The 20,204-nt window shown below is 43.5% G+C and overlaps 2 protein-coding genes and 1 long non-coding RNA gene across 6 annotated transcripts in view; 2 read left to right on the top strand and 1 right to left on the bottom strand.

Annotated features, from left to right (window-relative positions):
• Positions 1–4,729, bottom strand: part of GSPT1 (G1 to S phase transition 1) — a 29,776-nt gene extending 25,047 nt beyond the window's left edge. For 2 of the 4 annotated variants that reach the window (XM_086375718.1, XM_086375719.1), the window contains exon 1: positions 3,825–4,445. In XM_086375718.1, coding sequence (XP_086231844.1) covers positions 3,825–4,173 — 349 coding nt within the window. In that variant the 5' untranslated portion in view covers positions 4,174–4,445. Of the gene's footprint in view, positions 1–3,824; positions 4,446–4,495 lie in introns of those variants that run through there. The other 2 variants (XM_086375721.1, XM_086375722.1) reach the window with 2 other exon arrangements.
• Positions 1–20,204, top strand: part of LOC147345396 (uncharacterized) — a 124,864-nt gene that overhangs the window by 38,114 nt on the left and 66,546 nt on the right. Inside the window, exons 4-5 of the mRNA XM_086375600.1 lie at positions 15,455–15,586; positions 18,700–18,917. Coding sequence (XP_086231726.1) covers positions 15,455–15,496 — 42 coding nt within the window. The 3' untranslated portion in view covers positions 15,497–15,586; positions 18,700–18,917. The remainder of the gene's footprint in view (positions 1–15,454; positions 15,587–18,699; positions 18,918–20,204) is intronic.
• LOC147345399 (uncharacterized) lies at positions 3,162–9,107 on the top strand. The gene is made up of 3 exons (XR_015154719.1): positions 3,162–3,360; positions 6,166–6,405; positions 8,731–9,107. It is a non-coding gene; the product is annotated as an uncharacterized LOC147345399 (long non-coding RNA).

The raw sequence follows: 20,204 nt of genomic DNA, 5'->3' as shown, positions 1-20,204 counted from the left end.
GTTACTGCAGGCATTCAGTCACAAGAAAAACAAAGGGGCAACCATATCTACCATCTCTTTAAACTTAACTATCAGTCAACTGGTATTCTTTAACATAAAAAAGTGTAAGAGCCCTTCAGGACAAAACTGACTATTTGAGTCTGTATCTTCTCTACTCTGGTGGCTCAGAAGAGGTCAGTCACCTTTGGGAAAATTCAGTGAATAACAGCATCCACCAAGTGACTTAAACCCCTCCTAAGGACTAACTGGCTTCCCTGGTGGATCAGCAGTAATGAATCCACCTGCCAGTGCAGGAGACATGGATTTATTCTTGGATTCCCTGGAGAAAGAAATGGCAACCCACTCCAGTATTCTTGCCTGGGAAATCCCATGGACAGAGGAGCCTGGCAGGCTACAGTCCACAGAGTCGCAAAGAGCTGGACATGACTTAGTGACTAAACAACTGCTGGTTTTATTCCATATCCATTTCACAATGGCAGTTTTGAGAGGCAATGAGGGAGGGATGACAGAACTCTATGCCATTACTTTAGAAGCTCTGGCCAAGTTCTATGGCCTGTTTTGTGTTCCTCCCCAAATCCCTATGTTGAAATCCTAATGCCCAAAGTAATGGTATTAGGTGGGGTCTTTGGGTGGCCTTAGACCATGAGGGCAGAGCCTTCATGAATGGGATTAGTGCCTTTATAAAAGAGGCCCCCAGAGAACTCCCCTGCCTCTTCAGCCCTGGGAGGACACAGAAAGCAGTCAGTCAGCAGTCTGTTATCCAGAAGAGAAAAGAGAGCCTCACCCAACCAGGCTGGCACCCTGATCTCAGACTCTGAGCAATAAACTTCTGTTGTTTACAAGCTACGAAGTCTACAGTATTTTGTTATAGCAGCCCAAACACACCAAGCAATCCTGATGAACACTGGTGAACTTGTTTCTCATTTAACAATAAAAAAGCCTGAACTTGGTGCAAATTGGAACCGAAAATAAGTACATTCGATTATAGAAAATGTTTGTTCTGGCACACACAGCACTTGTCTACATTTCATTCATCTGAAGGATTCTAAATGACCATTACTTAGCCATTTTACTTGGATCTGGAGAGAAGTGTACTTAAATGAATTGCATGTAATTACACTTACATGGGTTCTACTTAATCATTTCTTTGGAAACTTATGTTAAAAATTTTCAGAGATCCAAGGTCAACACTGAATCCCAAGCTGTGACTCAGGATATCCTATAGCTGGATATAAGGATTAACCAGCAGCCTGCCAGTTAAAGTGGATGACTTTTTGTGCAAAAGCATCTCCCCTTACCGGTTGCTCCAAGTACCACTGGAGGAAAAAAAAAAAAAGGAAGAGAGAAAAAGAGAAAACTAGCCTTCTCTTTCAGGAGAATGACAGATACTCATCCTATACACGTACATTTTAAAAGCTGTCAATTCTTGGGCCTCCCTGGTGGTCCTGTGCTTAAGAATCTGCCTGCCAACGCAGGGCACCTGGGTTCAATCCCTGGTCCAGGAAGACCCCACAAGAGGTGGAGCAAGTAAGTCTCTGCACCACAACTACTGAGCCTGCGGGCATACAGGCCTGCTCCACAAGAGAAGGCCCGCGCACAGGAAAGAAGACCCAGTGCAGTCATAAATAACTCAAGTCGTTCGTGATAGTGCTCTTCCTCTAGACTCCTTCAAGAGCTCTCCTGAAGTTTTTAAAGTTTTAAAAACACATCCACCACCAGTTTTAGCTGACTTTTAGCTAACAACAGAAGAACACTTAACAGAAGCTATGACTTAGCAACACGCTAGCCCTACAGTTGATTTCCTCACTAAAAAATACTTGCACCCTTTATGGGCTTCCCCTTCACAAATTTCAACCTAAGTGCCATGTCAATGTTTTCCCTGCTTCTTCCAAACACAGTTCTTTGCTCTTATGCTAGTATAATCTATGGGCCTGAATTTATGCTGGAACGTGCAATCCAACAGTGCCACACTAACTCTGGACCATCCATTCTTTCCCAAATAGACATCCTACAGAGGATGGGTGAGTTGTTTTTTAAATATTAACTGGCATTTTGTAGAAACAGCTAGTAAGAGTCAGTAACACCAAATTAGGTTTCTGATTTAAAAAAAAAAAAAAAGAAGAAAAAACTGACCACAATGTAGGGATCCCTAAGGTAGGAACAACCACTCCCCTACACATTCTACATCTCCAACTTCTGGCAGTGTCACAGAGGAAAGGATTAAGAGTAAAACTTCACATCAGCACATAAATATCAGGAAGAGAAAAGACAGTCCATCATAAGAGGCAATGCCTACTCATTCAAGAATGACCACCCTTCCAGACCACTGCTCTAACGACTGCCATCCCTTGACGACTGGCTGATGGCTACATAGGCTGGAAATAGAGTCCTAGGTCTAGTCACAGTGATACTAGTTAACTCCAGATTTACAAGTGAGGGTCAAAAAAGAAAATGGCTGGATAAGAGCAAACTGCATGATAAGGTTTGGGGAACTAGGCACTTTTAGGAGTTGGTAAGTGAAGAAGTTTATGTAGACCAAAGTAGTAAGCAAAGTTAACCTTCTGTTTAAAGGGAAAACATCAACGGCTTCACACAAGTAAAAGAAATACCAGTCAATAAAATAACTAAGTCCAACTGTGTGCCCAAAAGCATTTCCCCAAACTCTCTTTTTGCCTCAAGAGAGAAAACTGCAGGCAAAGTTTCTTAAGAAACTAAACTCCTACAGCACTTTTACAGTGTCTACCTATCCAAGAAATAGGACAACAAAGAACTAAAGAAAGGAATCAGGTTCACTCACTTGACAAAATCAGTACCTGAAAGCATACTATCACTAAGCAGCCCCTAAGTACAGTGAGATTTTTGAAGACTTAACTTGAAGTCACAGAAAGTCACTCGACTAGCCATGGTCAAAACTTCATATGACCCCTAAGAAGTTTTTAACAAATGCTCAGGTGTCTGAACAGACTAACTCCTGACACAAGAACAAAGAGAATGAGTTACACCAAGCAACCTGAATGAGGCAAACGATTTTTAACGCAATAAAAATTCTAAACGTGTCGTCAACTAAAGGGAAGAATCCGAGTCCCATTTAAGAAAAAGGGCACACAGATCAACGTCATTTCCTACACAATTTAATGTTAAGTATAGAACGCTAACTTTGCGACACTCTGTTTACTTCACAACCTTACAAAATGCTAAGGATCTATTGACAGCCAACAGTTTCGGCCCGGTGGCAGGGCTGCAATGCATCCTGGGATTCCGTCGGGACTGTTGGGGTCCGTGGACATTTAAAACGTAATTACACTTTCAGTAACAGGCATTGCAGCGGGGGAAGCTCTCTCGCCCAGGCCCAAGGTGAAGGTAAAACGCGAGCTTTCGTCCGCCCCAACTCCTCAGCGCTCTCAACGCCCATCCGGCCGACTCCTGGCTCCATCTGTCCTGGCTTCTAGGCCTCGTGGCACTGACCCGCTCTCCGTCCCATACGGTTCCCACTTCCCAGCAGGGAACTGCTCCCCTGCGGGGGGCGGTGAGAGGTCGACCCCAGACCCCACCGGTGCGCCCCGCACCCTGCTCCCGCCCCCCGCCGCGGTCGCCCCACGCAGACCCCCTCTCCTGCCCCAGGTCGCCCCACCCAGGACAGCCGGCGCCGCTGTCAGCGGCCCACGTGCCTCCCGGCCCCACGGCCACGCGTCCCTCGCCGGGCGAGGCGCGCCCCCGATCCTCTCCCGGGCCCCGTCCCAGGTGGGCTCTGGCCCCCAGGCCATCTTCCCCAGCCCTCGCAGCACGGTTTCCTCCCGTCCCGGGGGCTGATCCCGGCCCTTTACCCGAAGGGCCTCCCGCGCCGTTGCCGGCTCCGTGGTTGTTGGCGGCGGCGCCAGCTGGGGATGCCGGCAACTGGGCCGGGCCCCGCAGGAAGGACGGCACGAACTCGGCGGCGTGGACGTTGGGCACGAAGGGCTTGGCGTTGACGTTGAGCTGCCGGCTGAAGGCCGCGCTGAGGTGCTCACGCTGGGCCTCGGCCGCCGCCGCCGCCAAGGGGCCGCCGGCACCGCCGCACGGGCCCGGCCCGGGAGCTTCCATGTCCGCCTGGTCCCAGCAGTCGGGCGCCGAGTCGCTGCTGCTGCTGCTCCCGCCGCCGCCGCCGCCGCCACCGCCACCACTGCCGGGATCCATGATCGGGGGGGCCGTGTGTGTGGTGAAGAGAGGGCGGGAAATGGAGGCGGGGGAGACGGGCTGGGGAGGAGCAGGCCGCGCTGACCCAGGAAAGCGGCAAGGCAGAAGGGCCGGGGGCTAGCGGCACAATCCTCGGCGTCGTCGCGGCGGCAGCTCAAGTTCCGACTCCGCACTCGCGACGACTACAGCGGCGGCGGCAGCGGCGACTCTACCCTCCTCGTGTGTGCGCGCTGATCTCCACCCACCCAGCCCCAACCACCTCCGACCGTCTCAGCGCCAACCCCACGCCCGGCGCGGTTTGACCCCTCGCCGCCACCCGTACCTTCGCCTCGGTAGTTCTCGGCCCCGGGCGACCCCGTTTCCGCTTATGAAGCGCGGCAGAAGGCGAAACTACGAGTTCCGGCAGCGCCCGCGCGACCCCGCTGCGGTTTTCCCGGGGGCCGACGGGAGTCGGAGTTCGGGGCCGAGAGCAACCGGAAGCGGCGCCGGCTCCCGGCAGGCAGCGCGAGGAGGCGGAGGTCTGGTTGCCTCACGGCTGCCCCACCTGTCACCGAGTGGGGGCGGGGGTGGGAGCGAACCTTGGCGCGACTCGGCGCGGGGCGGCGGAACGCGAGCCTCTCAGGTCGCGGGGGTGGTCTTTTCCGTGCTGTTCTGCACAGAATGTGGGAAAATGGACAGCAGTTCCAAGGTGGAGAGAAAAGCCTTCAACTCCTGAAAATCGTTCCCTTCTCGTTTCACCAGCCCTCTCCGTTCCCTGCCTCACAGGCATCTTACCTCGTTCTCTTTCTTTCCACCTTCCTCCTCCCTGCCCCCAGTCAGAATTTGCCCTACATTTCAAAGACAACTCAGGGCGTCTTTCATTTTCTGTATTCATTTGGTAGAAGAAACCATAAAACTGTGAGCCATTACCATTTAAACTGCTTTGTGGCTCATAAAGCCCAGCCCGGCAGAGGGGATTATTAACTGGAAACTTACAGTGACTCACTGTCTGTATGACTAGTCATTTAAAGCCTTCACTCAAACTTTTCCATCCCTTCCTCCTCTCGGCCAAGGGCTTTGTAAATTAAATAGAGGATTACCATATTCCATGATGTAACCTGCTAGTCCCACCTAACAGGGTTATTTTTGTGCTTCATTGTACACCTTCCGGTGAGGTGGTTTTATTTTGAATGGCCGAATTTGCTCAGGTTTTCCCGAAGTACTTTATTGACTGCTGCTGCCAGTTACTGTTTGGTAAACATAGGAAAAGGAAAAAAAAAAAAAAAGCAAAAGATAAATATATAGATCCAACTGCTTGAAGTAGGAAAGTACCTGTTAAGTTTTCCTATAATTCTCCCTTGCGGAACCCAAGACGGAGAAAAACATATTGTTGATATTTTTCTCCAAGAAGTCTAGACAGAGTGCAACTAACTAGCTCAATAGAAATTACGGCATAGAAGCAGGAACACAGAATATTTCTTAAGAACCTTATGTGAAGATCTCAAATCTAGATATTAATTTTAATTTTAAATGTCTGTTTTAAGGATAAAAAGAGGACCCAGCCTAATGAGACAAATCAAAAGCAAAGCTGTCAGTTATCTTTGAGAACAACTACTACTCTAAAGTGGTTTGAAATTGTGTTTAATATGAAATTAGCAAACTTGCTGGTTGCATTGTTTCTTTAACACATAACACTTGGGAAGTTGAACCCTATAAATGTAAAGAAACCAGAAATCTCAATTATCACGAGGCTGGATTTAAGCTTCTGGACAGGTCTGTGGTTCATGTTCCCTGAAATTTTCTGGACCTAAATTCCACCTCCACCCCCCTAACAGAGGATTTATTCCTCTCATTAATACAAAGTTCCGGTTACAGCCTATTAATATAGTTCTCTGAAGACCCCACTGAATCTTATATGTTCCACTTTAAACTTGGTGTTAAGTGGATTGTCCTCAGGTTTACAGAGAATTTATCAATGACTGATATAAAAACCGGACCTTCTTTTATATATAGGAGGCCACCTTTGCTGTTGAATCAGAGTCAGGAGAAGAAGAAAATACAATGTATCCAAAATAAAGTGCCTGATGTGCTCTCACAGTCAAGATTTGCTCTCCCCAACCTGCTCCTAAGAAAATGTCAACACAAGCAGCTGACTGAAATAGTGAACCACAGTGTCCTTCTCCAACCCCATGTCATCGGATACCACACTTCAAGAGGAATCACCCTGAGGGCACTGGGTGATCACTCTGATAGGTTAGTTCTTCACACCTAATTACATCAGCAGAGTTTCTTTGGTGTATTTTTCCTAAGATTGAAGAAACTACTAAAGACTGCAGCTTAGAAAAGTTGATGTCATTATGTCATTGATGTCCCTGAATAGGATAATTATTCAGGAAAAAATCCACTCTGTTGGTTTTCAAAAGCCTTAAGCTGCCTGGGTAGAGATACTGCTCCAAGCAGAAAAGGAAGAAGCTTTTTTTTTCTTCTCTTTTTAAATGAGATATAATTGATTTACAGTGTCTTGATAATTATCGTTGTGCTAAGACTGAGCAATTTGAGGTTAGAATCTTTTGTTCATCTTCTTTGTATTTATAATGCTCAGTATAATTCCTGGCATAGAAAACATGCTTAATAAATGTTAGATGAATGAATGGGGGAATCAGTAGGGAATCTGGGACAATACTGCCCTTTTACACTCACTGGGGCTATTGAGACAAAGGATTCTCAACTTAAAGAGTTAGTTTTCCAAGGACAACCTGGTAGTCCCTGTGATGCACACACAAAGTTAGTTGACAACAAGAGGAATCACCCTAAGGGCCCTGGAATTGGAATATGGAAATAGCTCCAAACTGTTAACAACCTAAATGTCCATGAACAGAGAAATAGTTAAGTAAGTGATGTATGTAGCACGGGCTAAGTCACCTTACTCATGTCGGACTCTTTGCGGCCCTATGGACTGTAGCCCACCAGGCTCTTCTGTCTATGGGATTCTCCAGACAAGAATACTAGAGTGGAGTTGCCATTTCCTTCTCCAGGGGATCTTCCTGACCCAAGCATTGAACCTAGATCTCATGTGTCTCCTGCACTGGCAGGCAGGTTCTTTACCACCAGCACCACTTGGGAAGCCCCTAAGTAAGTGATGGTGTATCAATATTATGAGATAACATTTAGCTATGAGGCCAACTTGGAAGTACATGTGTAATGAATATGATGTATCACTATTATGGAATAACATGTAGCTATGAGGCCAACTTGGAAATACACGTATAGTATATGGTAAAGAAGGGGGGATAAGAAAGCTGTGGTACATATACACAATAGAGTATTACTCAGCCATTAAAAAGAATACATTTGAATCAGTTCTAATGAGGTGGATGAAACTGGAGCCTATTATACAGAGTGAAGTAAACCAGAAAGAAAAACACCAATACAGTATACTAACGCATATATATGGAATTTAGAAAGATGGTAACAATAACCCTGTATACAAGACAGCAAAAGAGACACTGATGTATAGAACAGTCTTTTGGACTCTGTGGGAGAGGGTGGGATGATTGGGAGAATGGCATTGAAATATGTATAATATCATATATGAAACAAGTCGCCAGTCCAGGTTCGATGCACGATACTGGATGCTTGGGGCTGGTGCACTGGGACGACCCAGAGGGATGGTATGGGGAGGGAGGAGGGAGGAGGGTTCAGGATGGGGAACACATGTATACCTGTGGCAGATTCACTTTGATATATGGCAAAACCAATACAATATTGTAAAGTTAAATAAAATAAAATTTAAAAATAAATAAATAAATAATTTAAAAAAAAAGAAGGGGGAAGGCGAGATATCTAATACGTGTATAAACATGTAGTGGATCACTGTGCCTAGTATACAGTCTTATTTCTGTAAAGATACCTAGCTTCTTTTAGTATTTTTTTTTTTTTAATGTATTTGGTTGTGCCAGGTCTTAGTTGCAACATTTGGAATCTTTAGTTGTGTCATGTGAGCTCTAAGCTGCAGCATGTGGGATCCAGTTCCCTGACCAGGGATGGAACCTGGGCCCTCTGCATTGGGAGGGTGGAGTCTTAGCCACTGGATTGCCAGGGAAATCCCAAGATGTTTAGCTTTATTTCCTTTGTCTTGAATTCTCTTTCCATAGATCTTCACCTCCCTAATTGTCTTCACTCATTTCAGATGCCATCATTCGTTTCAGAGACCTTTACTAGCCACCCTGGCCCTCCACCAACCCACATCACTCTCTACCATCTTTCCCACTTTTATTTTTTCAGAGCATTTACCACAACTGAAAATCACATTCACTCCCAAGCTTACTGCCCATCTCCTACTAGAAAATTAATTCCTCCAGCCTGTCTTGTTCACCATTGAGTTTCCCATCACCTACAACATCGCCTGGCTCACGTGGGTATAAAGTCCTCAGTAAGCCTCCAGGAGAGAAGGAAACATATGTATCTCTCTGGATACTATAAAGCTTTTTAAAGTTTGGAGAGTTATATATATATATATAAACAGTTAAGGAAGGCTTCCTTGGTGGCTCAGTGTAAAGAAGCCACCTTTCGTTGCAGGAAACATGGGTTCGATCCCTGATCAAGATCTCACATACTGCAAAGCAGCTAAGCCCGTGTGCCCCAACTACTGAGCCTGTGCTCGAGAGAGCCTGAGAACTGCAACTACTCAGCCCATATGCCACAATTATGAAGCCTGTGCACTCCAAAGCCCGTGTTCCACAACAAGAGAAATCACTGCAATGAGAAGCCTGGGCACAGCAAGCAGAGAGTAGACCCCAGTCTCTACTGCTAGAGAAAGTCCAGTGCAGCAGCAAAGACCCAGGACACCCAAAAAGAAATACAATGCAATTATAAAAAAATAAAAATAAAAGACCTCCTCCCTGTAAGACTTCCCTTGTTAACTTAAAAAAATAAATAAAAATTAAAAAAATAAACAGTTAAAGGAAGGTATATTTGTGGGATGGGATTGGACATGGAGATGAGCAGCTGGGAAAAGAAATTATAATTTTTTACTTTTACCTTTATGTTTAGATTTTCCTACAACAAGCAAATTGCTTTAAAAAGCTTTTTTTAGTAAGATGAAATTCACATAGCATAAAATTGACCATTTAAAATAAGTAAGATATTCAGCAGTATTTGGTGAGCTTACAGTGTTGTGCAACCACCTCCTCTGTCTAGTTCCAAAACATTTGATCATGGCATAAGGAAACCCATAACTGTTGTGAGAATAATCCTCATTCCCATAGGATCCTGCTCCCCATCTCCTCTCCCCACTGCCCCTGAAACTCACCAATCTCCTTTCTATCTCTAGGATTTGCCTGGTCTGGTCATTTCATATAAATGGAATCATACAATATATAACCTTTTGTGTCCGACTTCTTTCACTTAGCAAACTATTTTCAAAATTCATCCATGTTGTAGTATGTTGTTTAGTCGCTCAGTTGTGTCCGACTTTTTGGGACCCTGTAGACTGAAGCATACCAGGCTTGTCTCTCCTTCACTGTCTCCCAGAGTTTGCTCAGATTCATGTCCATTGAGTTGGTGATGCTACCTAACCATCTCATCCTCCGCTTTTGCCTTCAGTCTTTCCCAGTGTCAGTGCCTTTTCTGATTAGTCAGCTCTTCACATCAGGTAGCCAAAGTATTGCAGCTCCAGCTTCAGCGTAAGTCCTTCCTTGAGTGAGTATTCAGGGTTGTTTTCCTTTAGGGTTGACTGGTTTGATCTCCTTGTTGTAGTATGTATTGGTATTTTATCCCTTTTTATGATGGAGTACTATTCCATTATGTGGATGTACCACTTCTTATTTATCCATTAATTTGTCCATGAGCAAATTGCTTTTGTAACTTAAAGACATTAAAAACAAAAGAAAGGTTAAATAGGGAAAGTCCCAGTAAGGTGTCGAGGCTACTTAATTGTACTGTGGCAATGACAGTTTCCTGGTTTTGATAGTGTACTATGGTTATGTAAGGGGTTGCGGTACATTGGACCTTTTGTAATGTTTTTGAAAATTCTTATAAGCCTATGGTTACTTCAAAATAAAAAGTTAAAAGGTTAAAGACTATCATACTGAGATTTCACTGATGGTCCAGTGGTTAAGACTCCATGCTTCCAGTGCAGAAGGCACAGGTTCCATCCCTGGTTGGGGAACTAAGATTCTGAATGCCGTGTGGCACCACAAAAACAGATGAAAAACCTCTTATATAACAACAACAAAAAAACACCCCATATATTCTGAACTCTTAGAGCCCACCTGTAATTTTACAGACATTAGCTTAAGTTCCCTAGTCTTTACCAAAAGATTTTTTTTCTGTCCTTCTTAATTAATTTTGTTTGGGCCAGGGGTAGCATTAGGGAAGCTTTTTTTTTTTTTTTTTAATCTTTGAGGATTTTGTAAATATAGAAAAGTACAAAGAATCATAAGCATACACATACCTACATACAATCCCAGTATTGTCAATTTTTAAAATATCATCATCTTGTTTCATATTTTAAAATCAGAAATAGAACATTCCAGTGTACATGCTACCTCTTTACTCCCACTTCTGTCCCATTCTATCCCTCCAAAAAGGCAACCACTATTATACATTTGAAAGTGAAAGTCACTCAGTTGTGTCTGTCTCTTTGTAACATATACGTATATGTATTGCTGATACATATATGTATGTGAACCATGAACTTCCAGGTGTTCAAGCTGGTTTCAGAAAAGGCAGAGGAACCAGAGATCAAATTGCCAACAACCGCTGGATCATCAAAAAAGCAAGAGAGTTCCAGAAAAACATCTATTTATGCTTTATTGACTATTCCAGTAATCAATTGGCATTTGACTGTGTGGATCACAATAAACTGTGGAAAATTTTGAAAGAGATGGGAATACCAGACCACCTGATCTGCCTCTTGCGAAATCTGTATGCAGGTCAGGAAGCAACAGTTAGAACTGGACATGGAACAACAGACTGGTTCCAAATAGGAAAAGGAGTACATCAAGGCTGTATATTGTCACCCTGTTTATTTAATTTATATGAAGAGTACATCATGAGCAATGCTGGACTGGATGAAGCACAAGCTGGAATCAAGATTGCCGGGAGAAATATCAATAACCTCAGATATGCAGATGACACCACCCTTATGGCAGAAAGTAAAGAAGAACTAAAGGGCCTCTTGATGAAAGTGAAAGTGGAGAGTGAAAAAGTTGGCTTAAACCTCAACATTCAGAAAACGAAGATCATGGCATCCGGTTCCATCACTTCATGGGAAATAGATGGGGAAACAGTGGAAACAGTGGCAGACTTTATTTTTTTGGACTCCAAAATCACTGCAGATGGTGACTGCAGCCATGAAATTAAAAGAAGCTTACTCCTTGAAAGGAAAGTTATGACCAACCTAGACAGCATATTAAAAAGCAGAGACATTACTTTGCCAACAAAGCTTCGTCTAGTCAAGGCAATGGTTTTTCCAGTAGTCATATATGGATGTGAGAGTTGGACTATAAAGAAAGCTGAGCGCCGAAGAATTGATGCTTTTGAACTGTGGTGTTGGAGAAGACTCTGGAGAGTCCCTTGGACTGCAAGGAGATCTAACCAGTCCATCCTAAAGGAGATCAGTCCTGAATGTTCATTGAAAGGACTGAGAATGAAGCTGAAACTCCAGTACTTTGGCCACCTGATGCGAAGAGCTGACTCATTGGAAAAGGCCCTGATGCTGGGAAAGATTGAAGGTGAAAGGACAAGGGGACAGCAGAGGATGAAATGATTGTATGGCATCACCAACTCAATGGACATGAGTTTGAGTAAACTCTGGGAGTTGGTGATGGACAGGGAGGCCCGGCGTGCTGCAGTCCATGGGGTCGAAAAGAGTCAGACATGACTGAGCAACTGAACTTACTGATACATATACATGTGACTGTATAGCCCATGGAATTCTCCAGGCCAGAATACTGGAGTAGGTAGCCTTTTCCATCTCTGGGGGATCTTCCCAACCCAGGGATCAAACCCAGGTCTCCCACATTGCAGGTGGATTCTTTACCAGCTGAGCCACAAGGGAAGCCCAAGAACACTGGAGTGGGTAGCCTATGCCTCCTCCAGCAGATCTTCCCGACCCAGGAATCAAACTGGGGTCTCTTGCATTGCAGGCAGATTCTTTACCAACTGAGGTATCAGGGAAGCCCTATGAGATCCATCTATTTAAAGATAGATATATATATACGTATATATATATATATATACGTATAAGTCAATGAAAAATACACTGTATTTAGAATTTACATATAATATGCAAAATCTGTCTTTCACTTCATGTGTTTATCTTTAACTACTATATAATAACTCCATTTATGTTTATACATCTTTTTTTAAATTCACCCATTTCCCTAAACTTTTAGGTAATTTCCAATTTTTTGTTATACCAACGATAATTATACAAGTGTCAGGATCCTTTCAGAACCAGTTATAGAAATTTCAACTCAAAGTAAATTTAACTTTAAGAAATGCATTTTCTTACTTAACTATAAACCCTAAGATAGGACTGACTTCTTAGTCCATTGGTTTGGGAGCTTAATGACATCACCAGTGACCTACATCTTTCCATCTGTCTGCTGCCTTGGGTGGTGGCTTCAGTCTCCGGCTGGCCCCAAGATGGCTGCAGGGTTCCAGATAAGAGAGAGTTCCAGATGCACCCAGAGAAGTAAGAGAGAGCATCTCACCCTGCAGCCCTCTTCTAGGAATGAGGAAACTTTTTTCAGACGCTCTCTATGAGATATCTCCTCCCATGTCACTGGCCAGAATTTGGATCACCTTCCCATTTTTGAAAAGGAGATCTCTCTGTTTTTATTGTAAAATAGAGATAACATAAAAAATGTACCACTTCAGCCATTTGTAAGTGTACATTTCAGTGCCATTAAGTACCTTCATGCTGTTGTGCAGTCAACACCCCCATCCATCTCCAGAACTTCTTCCTCTTTCCAATCTGAGACTCTGTATCCATTAGAGTAACTCCCATCCTCCCCTCCCCCCGCCCTTGGCAACCACCATTCTGCCTTCTGTGTCTATGATTTTGAACACTTTAGATGTCTCCTAGGTTTCCCTGGTGGCTCAGAAGGGAAAGAACCTGCCTGTAATACAGGAGACCCAGGTCCTATTCCTGGGTCGGGAAGATCCCCTGGAAAAGGAAATGGCAGCCCACTCCAGTATTCTTGTTTTGAGAATTCCATGGAAAGAGGAGCCTGGGGGGGCTACAGTCCATTAGGTCGCAAAGAGTCAGACATGACTGAGCACACACACATACACACACACACACACATACCTCATAGAACCCTATGGTGACAAATACTGTACTTAATTTAGCATAATGTCCTCCAGTTTCATTCATGTTTAGAATATATTAAAATTTATTTCCTTTTCAGAATTTCCTCTTTAAGGTAGAATAATATTTCATTGTCTCCACATACTACATTTTGTTTATCCATCAGTCGGTAGGTACTGGGGTTGCTCCCATCTGTGGGCTATTGTGAATAATGCTGTTTTGGATATGAGTGTACAAATATCTACTCAAGTTCCTGTTTTCAGTTCTTTTATGTATATACGTAGAAGTAGAATTGCAGAATCATATGGTAATTCTATGTTTAATTTTTTGAAGACTGCTATGCTTTTTTTCCACAGTGGCTGTGCCATTTTACATTTTCACCAGTAATTCACAAGGGCTCCAGTTTTTCCATATCCTCACCAACACTTGTAGTTTTCTGTTTTTGCTTTGTTATTTTCTTTTTATTTATTGGCTGTGCTGGGTTTTCGTTTCTGTCTCTGGGGCTTTCTCTAGTTGCAGAGAGTGGAGGCTACTCTCTAGTTGCGGTGTGTGGGCTTCTCATTGTGGTGGCTTCTCCTGCTGCAGAACGTGGGCTCTTAGGCTTCAGTAGTTGCAGCTCCGGGGCTCTAGAGCACAGGCTCAATAGTTATGGTGCACAGGCTTAGCTGTTCCTGAGCATGTGGGATCTTCCTGGATCAGGAATCAAACCTGTGTCTCTTGTATTGACAGGTAGATTCTTTACCACTGAACCACCAGGGAAACCCTGGTTTTGTTATTTTAAATAATAATCATCCTCATGAGTGTGAAGTGGAATCTCACTGTGGAAAATGGATCTCTTAAACTAGTGGCTTGCACTGTTGGTTGCAGATGAAAATTACCTGGGGAAACTTTAAACCCAACCCATATCTAGATTCTGATATTCTTGGTCTGGGGTAGGAACATGGACACTGATTCTTTTTAAGTACATTCCACCAAAGGCTTCTGTGTGAGGCCAGGCTTGAGAACCACTGGTCTAGTTGTTTTCATTCTTTAAAAAAAAATTTATTTTTCGGCAGCACCTGGCAGCATGTGGGATCTTAGTTCTCCAACCAGGGATAGAACTCATGCCACCTGCAGCGGAACCTCGGAGTCCTAAGCACTGGAAGGCCAGGGAATTCTCCTCCTAAAAATTTTTTTAAATTGAAGTATCGTGGTGGTGGTGGTTTAGTCGCTAAGTCGTGTCCAACTCTTGCGATCCCATGGACTGTAGCCTGTCAGGCTCCTCTGTCCATGGGATTCTCCAGGCAAGAATACTGGGGTGGGTTGCCCTTTCCTTCTCCAGGGGATCTTCCCAACCCAGAAATCGAACCCGGGTCTCCTGCATTGCAGGCAGATGATTTACCAACTGAGCTATGAGGGAAGCCCCAAATTGAAGTATAGTTGATTTACAAATATGTGTCAGTTTCAAGTGTGTGAGTGTGTGTACGTGTGTATCTATCTATCTATCTATCTATATTTTCAGATTCTTTTCCCTTTGGGTTATTACAAAATACTGAGTATAGTTAGTTCCCTGTGCAGTAGATCCTTTATTATCTATTTTATATATAGTACTGTGTATATGTTAATCCCAAACCCCTAATTTATCCCTGCCCCCACCCCCACCAGCATTTTGTTTTTGCTAAGTACAGTCAACTCTGACTTATTGATAGAAATTTGGAACCAGATAGCAATAATGAACAGAAAATACGTGGCTTGTTTTAATTTCCTCACCCAGCAAACATTTTGTCAAAATTGGCAACAAACACTGTGATAAATTGATTGGTTCTGCACTTTGGCTAGACTTTCTCATTTTATGTGTTGTGTTTGTTTTTAACAGCTTATTAAGATTTAATTCACAAACCGTACAGTTTGCCCATTTACAGAGTCCTGTTCAGAGGTTTTTAGTCTATTCTCAGTTGTGAAACACTGTCACCAAATTTAATGATATTTCTTTGTTTTTTAAAGTCTAGATCAATGAAAATGGCCCATTGGAATGAAATTACCTAAGAGCTGACATCAAACAGAAAAGAAGCAGAGAAAAGGGCTCTCAATGAGTCACAAATACATAAACAAGATTGCACTGTGCAAGATATAAAGGTAAGGACAGATTGAATTACTACAGATGATGATGATGATGGTGATATTATTACCTGAAAAACTGGGTTCACCTCTGGGTAGGTATCAAGCCAAAAGATTTATTACCTGCCACAAGTAAAGAAGATACCAGGCATCTTTCTCTAAGCAATGTCTCCCTGAACAACTAAATTGGGAAAGTTTTACGGTAAGGGTTTATGCATATTCATGAAGGGGCTTGAGCAGAGGAGAATTCAGGACGGAACTGGGGCCAGGGTCAACGGAGTCCGAGCTTTAGCTGATCAAAGTCACGAGGGTCCACATCACCATTCCGTTCTCCACCCGAATTACTGCAGAACTCAAAGTCTGTTATCAGATTGTTCCTCCCTTGAGGAAGAACTAGGACCCTGTCTCACCGCTGAACTATGGTTTCCTGACTGCTTGTTCTTTGTTCCTGTGCTCTCCCATTTCTGAGAGCCCGTTCAAGGGCAAGCCTGATGGCCAGGCTTGCATCACAACATGGCTTAGGCCAAAAATGGCTTCTTTTATGTCAAGAATTGTGAAATGTCTTCTGCTCTATGCTCTACTGGTAACCAAGGAACGAAGATGTGAACAATCAAGAAAGAAACTTTGGCCCCAGATCAGATCAGATCAGTCACTCAGTAGTGTCCGACTCTTTGCAACCCCATAAATTGCAGCACGCCAGGCCTCCCTGTCCATCACCAACTCCCGGAGTTCACTCAGACTCATGTCCATCGAGTCAGTGATGCCATCCAGCCATCTCATCCTCTGTCGTCCCCTTCTCCTCCTGCCCCCAATTCCTCCCAGCATCAGAGTCTTTTCCAATGAGTCAACTCTTCACATGAGGTGGCCAAAGTACTGGAGTTTCAGCTTTAGCATCATTCCTTCCAAAGAAATCCCAGAGCTGATCTCCTTCAGAATGGATTGATTGGATCTCCTTGCAGTCCAAGGGACTCTCAAGAGGCTTCTCCAACACCACAGTTCAAAAGCATCAATTCTTCAGCGCTCAGACTTCTTCACAGTCCAACTCTCACATCCATACATGACCACAGGAAAAACCATAGCCTTGACTAGATGAAGCTTTGTTGGCAAAGTAATGTCTCTGCTTTTGAATATGCTATCTAGGTTGGTCATAACTTTCCTTCCAAGGAGTAAGCGTCTTTTGATTTCATGGCTGCAGTCACCATCTGCAGTGATTTTGGAGCCCAGAAAAATAAAGTCTGACACTGTTTCCACTGTTTCCCCGTCTATTTCCCATGAACTGATGGGACCGGATGCCATGATCTTCGTTTTCTGAATGTTGAGGTTTAAGCCAACTTTTTCACTCTCCTCTTTCACTTTCATCAAGAGGCTTTTGAGTTCCTCTTCACTTTCTGCCATAAGGGTGGTGTCATCTGCATATCTGAGGTTATTGATATTTCTCCGGCAATCTTGATTCCAGCTTGTGCTTCTTCCAGTCCAGCGTTTCTCATGATGTACTCTGCATATAAGTTAAATAAACAGGGTGACAATATACAGCCTTGATGTACTCCTTTTCCTATTTGGAACCAGTCTGTTGTTCCATGTCCATTTCTAACTGTTGCTTCCTGACCTGCATACAGATTTCTCAAGAGGCAGATCAGGTGGTTTGGTATTCCCATCTCTTTCAGAATTTTCCACAGTTTATTGTGATCCACACAGTCAAAGGCTTTGGCATAGTCAATAAAGCATAAATAGATGTTTTTCTGGAACTCTCTTGCTTTTTCCATGATCCAGTCCAGTTCTAACTGTTGCTTCCTGACCTGCATACAGATTTCTCAAGAGGCAGATCAGGTGGTCTGGTATTCCCAACTCTTTCAGAATTTTCCACAGTTTATTGTGATCCACACAGTCAAAGGCTTTGGCATAGTCAATAAAGCAGAAATAGATGTTTTTCTGGAACTCTCTTGCTTTTTCCATGATCCAGCGGATGTTGGCAATTTGATCTCTGGTTCCTCTGCCTTTTCTAAAACAAGCTTGACCATCAGGAAGTTCACGGTTCACATGTTGCTGAAGCCTGGCTTGGAGAATTTTGAGCATTACTTTACTAGCGTGTGAGATGAGTGCAGTTGTGCAGTAGTTTGAGCATTCTTTGGCATTGCTTTTCTTTGGGATTGGAATGAAAACTGACCTTTTCCAGTCCTGTGGCCACTGCTGAGTTTTCCAAATTTGCTGGCATATTGAGTGCAGCACTTTCACAGCATCATCTTTCAGGATTTGGAATAGCTCAACTGGAATTCTATCACCTCCACTAGCTTTGTTCGTAGTGATGCTCTCTAAGGCCCACTTGACTTCACATTCCAGGATGTCTGGCTCTAGGTCAGTGATCACACCATCATGAAGATCTTTTTTGTACAGTTCTTCTGTGTATTCTTGCCATCTCTTCTTAATATCTTCTGCTTCTGTTAGGTCCATACCATCTCTGTCCTTTATCGAGCCCATCTTTGCATGAAATGTTCCTTTGGTATCTCTGATTTTCTTGAAGGGATCCCTAGTCTTTCCCATTCTGTTGTTTTCCTCTATTTCTTTGCATTGATCGCTGAAGAAGGCTTTCTTATCTCTTCTTGCTATTCTTTGGAACTCTGCATTCAGATGCTTATATCTTTCCTTTTCTCTTTTGCTTTTCGCTTCTCTTCTTTTCACAGCTATTTGTAAAGCCTCCCCAGACAGCCATTTTGCTTTTTTGCATTTCTTTTCTAAGGAAATGGTCTTGATCCCTGTCTCCTGTGCAATGTCACGAACCTCATTCCATAGTTCATCAGGCACTCTATCTATCAGAGAGCTAGATGCATATGAAAGAAATGATTTCAGCAAGACTGGACGCTTGCATATTCCTATACACAGAAGATCACTAATTCTCTTCAGTTTTGTTAATCTTTTGATATTCAGATTTCCTGCCCCTTGCTGCAAACTTGTGTGTAGCCTGGCTCCTACCCCACCTCCTCAGAGTCAGCTCTCTCGGGGGATTGCCTGAGATACTGTCTCCCAGACTTGAGTCCTTAACATTCCCACCAAATAAAATAACTCTCTATTTATAGGTTGTGACTAATTTTTTTTTTTTCAATCGACAAAAGCCCTGCCTGGTCCTCTTTCTCCAGGGACTCCCTGCCCTACCTGCTTACAGTATTGTTAAAACTTGGTGATGCCAAGGAGATTACAACTTTGAGCCTGAGAACTCCGTCTTAATCAATCAACCTGAAATTGGTTCTTGTCGTGAAATTGGCTTCCTCTCTGCTCCTGTGTATTATCCGCCTTTCGATGAACTGCTACAAAAACCTGTTGCTCTGGTTTCTCCAGAATTCAGAGGGATGCTTCTGTGAGTAAACCTTGTATGTCACTTTTCCCATTCACCTGAAGCAAATGCTTGTTTTCAGAGCTCTTGGTCAGTTAAATCCTGGGGCCTTCCATGTCCGAAATCCAGGAAGTTTAATGACTGCTGAACCCCTGGAGTCCCTTTAAATGGGTTTGTCTCCCTGTAGTAGAATGAAGCCACCAGGACCACCCTAGAAGCTGCCTGGTTCCTCAACCGGCAAAGCCCAATTCTCCCTGTGTTATCAGAGCGGGGCCATTAAAAGGTGTCTATGTAGCAGCAGTCCCCAGGTTCCACTGGCTTATTGATTTACATTTCAAATAGCTGTCTCAGTGCTAACGATTATCTCATTACATCCCCTTTGTGAATGTAAAAGACCCATGTTGGAGAGCTGAGAGAAAGTCTGATAGTAATCAGCTGACTCAGATGAAAAGTTGATTCATTCTGCAGAAATAAGTGTTCGTGATTCCTGAGGTATGAACATAATGTTGGTGAGATTTGACACCCAAGAGCCCGGTGCCTTTCATTCCAGGGTCGCCACTCCCCAACCCCCTCCCAACATTTCTACAGACCTCTTACTGGGAAAGGTATGTTGTAGGTGGGAAAAGCAAAACTCCAACTTGGTTCAGTAGTTTTAAACTTCACAGCTAGCCTATGAAATCATGTATATATTATAACAAATATGTAATAATAGCAATGATATTTTATTAACAAAAATAACTAGCTTTATATTTCTATTTTTTAAAGAATCGGGGTAAAATATACGTAACACAATTTACCTGAACTGAACTGAACACAATTTACCATTTTAATCACTTTTAATAAAAAAAAAATATTTGTGTATTTGGCTGCTCCAGGCCTTAGTTGTGGCATTCAGGATTTTTAGTTGCAGCATGTGGGATCTAGTTCCCTGACCAGAGTTTAAACCCGCAACCCCTGATTGGGAGCTCAGAATCTTAGCCACTGGATCACCAGGGAGGTCCCTTAGTCACTTTTAGTTCCCTGGCATTAAGTACATCCACATTCTTCTGCAACCATCACCACCATCCATCCCTATAACTTTTCCATCATCCCTGACAGAAACTTTGTAAACAATAACTCCCCTCTCCTAGCCCCTGGTAACCTCTATTTTATTTTCTATCTCTATTAATTTGCCTGTACTAAGTACCTCATATGTGGAATCATACAGTAGCTGTCCCTTTTTTCTGGCTAGTTTTTCACTTAGCACATTTTCAAGGTTTATCCATGTTGTATCAGAATCTGATTCCTTTGTAAGGCTGAATAATATTCCAT

This window comes from Bos grunniens, chromosome 25 (assembly GCF_055505025.1).
Source record: "Bos grunniens cultivar Pamir isolate PY7600 chromosome 25, Bosgru_T2T1.0, whole genome shotgun sequence".
NCBI lineage: Eukaryota > Metazoa > Chordata > Mammalia > Artiodactyla > Bovidae > Bos > Bos grunniens.
Note: the sequence above shows the minus strand (reverse complement) of the source record. Positions and strands in the feature narration are given on the sequence as shown.